We start from the raw sequence: 3,840 nt of genomic DNA, 5'->3' as shown, positions 1-3,840 counted from the left end.
GCTCACCAAGGCTGCATTTATTTGATCAAAAATACAGAACAAAACAGTAATATTGTGAAATATTATTACAATTTAAAATAACTGTTTTCTATTTTAATATACTGTAAAATGTAATGTAAAATGTAACATGCAATTTTCACATCAAATTATCCTTCAGAAATAAATTAATATTCTGCTTCAAGAAACATTATCAATGTCGAAAACAGTTATACATATAATACATATACATACATATAAACAGCTATATATATAATATTTTTGTGGGAACCATGTTAATTTTCAGTTCAAAAGACCAGAATTTTATTTTTATTTAATTTAATTATTTATTTTTCAATTAAAATGTTTTTAATTAATGTCTTGCTTAATAAAAGTACTCTTTTATTTAAAAAATTAAGATAAAAAAACACACCAAAACTGCACCAAAGTAATGCATAATTAAATGTCATATTGCTTATATTTTCACTTTTTTTAGTTTTTTTTATCAAACAATAAATGTAACAATAGAATGTCACCGAATTCTTATTCTGCCTATAAAGTATTACACAATATTCAGTGACAGTAATATACAGTATAAATGAATGTTAGATTGTATGTGATGTACAGTCGTACTTGATAAACTGTGTAAAAAGGCCCGTGGTGCTGTAGATCATACGAGCAGCCTGAGACTCTTCCATCTGAGAGCGAGAGCAAGTCAGTGCATCATCCATGTGGCCCTCTTGATGTAATATGGCCTGAGAGAAAGATAAAGAAAGAGTTTGGATTAAATGTAAGATCATAAGGAATACAACAGTTTCACATCAGGTGTGTGAGTTGGTGTCATGTAGTTTGTAGCTCAGCAACAGTACAGTAATATATATATATATATATATATATATGTATATATATTCTTCTCTTACTTGCGCTGCTCCTCTCCCTGATCAGGTGTTGAGATGGCCAGACACTCATCCATGTGACCATGAAACAATCTTAAGACATGACCTCCAGTTAAGTACCCTGAAAAGAGCAAATATAAAGACCAGGGGCCTCATTTATAAAACGTTGCGCAGAAGCCATCTTAAATTTGATCTTATCAGAAAACGCACGTACGCCTCTCTTTCAGATGTGAAATCTATGAATCGCCAATGATCTTGAACTTGCGAACAGCTGAATGGTTTTAGCTCTGTCTTGTAAACGACTCCTAATAAATGTTATTAACATGTAAAAGATCGCAGTCATCATCCAAATTCTTTAATTTAGAACAGCGAGCTGCAAGAACAGCTTACATTTCCAAAAACCTGCAGTACTCGAACAAGAAAAAGTGCGTGCGTCTGCTCAGACCCTGACGTGACGCTAAGCACTTTTCCACGTCAAAGCCAGTTTTTACAAAGATGAGCGTTGGCGTGGATTTAAGCGTACGCACACTCTAAGATCAAATCTGAGCGTAAGCACGCTTTATAAATGAGGCACCTGAACACAGTCAGATAGGTTACATTATCTCTACAAATTACAGAGATATTTCAGAACATTTTGTGATTATTGGATTGGGAATTCTCTGTATTTGCTGAACACTTACCCTCTGCCAGCTCACAGCCTGAGCAGACTGGATTCATGTTCCATAAGGTCTGCATAAAGGAGGCATCTACCATCAGGTCCCCGCTGGCGTACGACAGATGCTGCAAAAGTTATCACAGATACCAGCTGTCAGCTGCACAGAGAATCATGTTTGATATTATTATTAGGTCACTAAGGATCTAAAAAGTCTTACTAGGTATCTCTCTGATGACACGCTAACCAGGATCAGGTCGTCTCCTACCCTGACCTTCTCACCCTCTGACCTCTGCTTGGATGCAGGATGGATGGTCCACCAACATGCTTCCCCTGAACAAACAGAGATGCAAAGAATTTGTCCAGTAAAAAGAAATCAATTCAATTCAAAACACATATTATTACAAATTCTGCTATAACCTAACCAAATGCATACAAATATAGGTTTAATAAGACAATGTGACTGTTGTGATGACTTTTTGTTTGTGTCATGTGTGGGTATTGTTTGTGTGTTGGGTGTTCTTGTCTGTCTTTTTTTTCTTCTCTCCCTCTTTGATTATTCTCAAGTGTGCATAGCCAGAGAGCTGATTGTCATTGAGGTGCACCGGCACTCAGTGTGTTTCACGGTGATATAAATGTGCCATTTGCAGACTGTGGAGGAGACGGTGAGAGACCATCTGGGAGTACCATCTGGTTCACACTGTTCAGACAATACTCTTTTTCCTGGGTTTCTATAGTGGGATTGGACATTGCATTGTTGTTGCTTTTTGAATCCCTGAAGTCTGGGGTTTGATAGTGAACTGTCAATAAATGTGACGCTACTGGCTGCTACCGTCAACCCAGCTATATTTGCATTTTGGATTTTACAGTTGTAAAGTGTAAGACTGTTCGTATAATATTATTAATGTAAATTATGCATATTTCAAATGCTATTGTCATTTATGATTGTACATATAATAACAAGATAAAATATATTTATAATATTAATAATAATAGATTTATAATAATATTATAATTATTGTTTAATTTATTGTATTTTATTAGTACTACTAAATAAATAATAATAATAATAATACAATAATAATAACAACAACTATAATAATAATAATAATTATTATTATTATTAGGGATGCACCGATACCACTTTTTCCAGGCATTTTAACGAGTACGAGTACGAGTACAGGAGGCCAGTATCGGGCCCGATACCGATACCAGTATCGGTATCGGTGCATCCCTAATTATTATTATTATAATTATTATTATTATTATTATTATGTAGTTGTTGTTAAGCTCAAGAAAAAGAAATACAACCAGCAAAACACATAATAAACCACTAGCACTACTAAAAATATATTATTATAATAATTATTATTAATATTATTATTATCGATCAACAGTGGATTACATGTACCTGTAGAATCCTCTTGCAGGCCCACATCAAAGGCCAGCTTGTCTGTGAGTGAACGTGATGTCGTCAAGCAGCTGAGATACTATAATTCAGGGTAAAAAACATGTCTCCTTAAAATTAGCGCTGTCACATTAAACATCAGTAAATAATTGAAAAGGACCCGTCATTCATCTCTCACCATGCCAGAGTGGTAGTGTCTCAGGAGGATGGCGTGGCCATAGAGCAGCGTTCGGTGTCCCCCTCCCTGAAATGACTGGAGATTGAGGAACAACAGAGAAAATAAAGTTAAAACAACTTCTTTGTACTCAAATAGTGCTGTAAGGACTCAGCAAAGTGGACTACATTGGATGGTAAACAGCAGCATTTTACATAGGAAAGGGCTCCGCCGTTTTCACATGGCAACACCAGTGAGACATAAGAAGAGGTAAACTGAAAACAAAAACTGTTATGAATGGACAGAGGAATAAAGTTCCAGAGATTTTCTTTACATACTGTAAGTTCACATTCACAGGAAGTGGGTTACAGTACTATGGAGAGAGCATACATAAGTACAGAAACAACCAATGAACAGTAGAGTCAAAGGGTCAAAGGTCACATTCAGCCGCCATGAGGACAACAAACACATCCTGTGGACGGCTTACCTTTTCTCAACATCCAGAAAGGATTAAAAGCAAGAGAACACGATTATTGTTGATATTAGTGAGTTTTGTCTATAGTCTCATACTATTAATGAGTATGATTACATAAACGAGAGAGAGAGAGAGAGAGAGAGAGAGAGAGAGCACACCATAGCAGTCCTTAAAGAGACAGTTCTCCCAAAAAAGAAAATTCGAACATTGTTTACCAACCTTATGTTGCTCCAAATCCGTTTTTGGGTCACAAAAGGAGATTATGTATATATATATATA

At 35.4% G+C, this 3,840-nt stretch overlaps 2 protein-coding genes across 4 annotated transcripts in view; both read right to left on the bottom strand.

Moving 5' to 3' along the window:
- ryr1b (ryanodine receptor 1b (skeletal)) overlaps positions 1 to 726 on the bottom strand; it is a 95,259-nt gene extending 94,533 nt beyond the window's left edge. For all 3 annotated transcript variants that reach the window (XM_016576168.1, XM_016576235.1, XM_016576095.1), the window contains exon 1: positions 610 to 726. In XM_016576168.1, coding sequence (XP_016431654.1) covers positions 610 to 707 — 98 coding nt within the window. In that variant the 5' untranslated portion in view covers positions 708 to 726. The remainder of the gene's footprint in view (positions 1 to 609) is intronic.
- Positions 727 to 892: 166 nt separating this feature from the next.
- The window catches only part of LOC107705157 (ryanodine receptor 1-like), a 35,038-nt gene continuing 32,090 nt past the window's right edge, over positions 893 to 3,840 (bottom strand). The window contains exons 5-9 of the mRNA XM_016508354.1: positions 3,111 to 3,185; positions 2,936 to 3,014; positions 1,745 to 1,857; positions 1,553 to 1,652; positions 893 to 993 (exon numbers count right to left, since the gene is read on the bottom strand). Of these exons, the coding sequence (XP_016363840.1) occupies positions 893 to 993; positions 1,553 to 1,652; positions 1,745 to 1,857; positions 2,936 to 3,014; positions 3,111 to 3,185 (468 nt within the window). The remainder of the gene's footprint in view (positions 994 to 1,552; positions 1,653 to 1,744; positions 1,858 to 2,935; positions 3,015 to 3,110; positions 3,186 to 3,840) is intronic.

Source organism: Sinocyclocheilus rhinocerous, unplaced genomic scaffold (assembly GCF_001515625.1).
Source record: "Sinocyclocheilus rhinocerous isolate Xijiao unplaced genomic scaffold, SAMN03320098_v1.1 scaffold130, whole genome shotgun sequence".
NCBI lineage: Eukaryota > Metazoa > Chordata > Actinopteri > Cypriniformes > Cyprinidae > Sinocyclocheilus > Sinocyclocheilus rhinocerous.
Note: the sequence above shows the minus strand (reverse complement) of the source record. Positions and strands in the feature narration are given on the sequence as shown.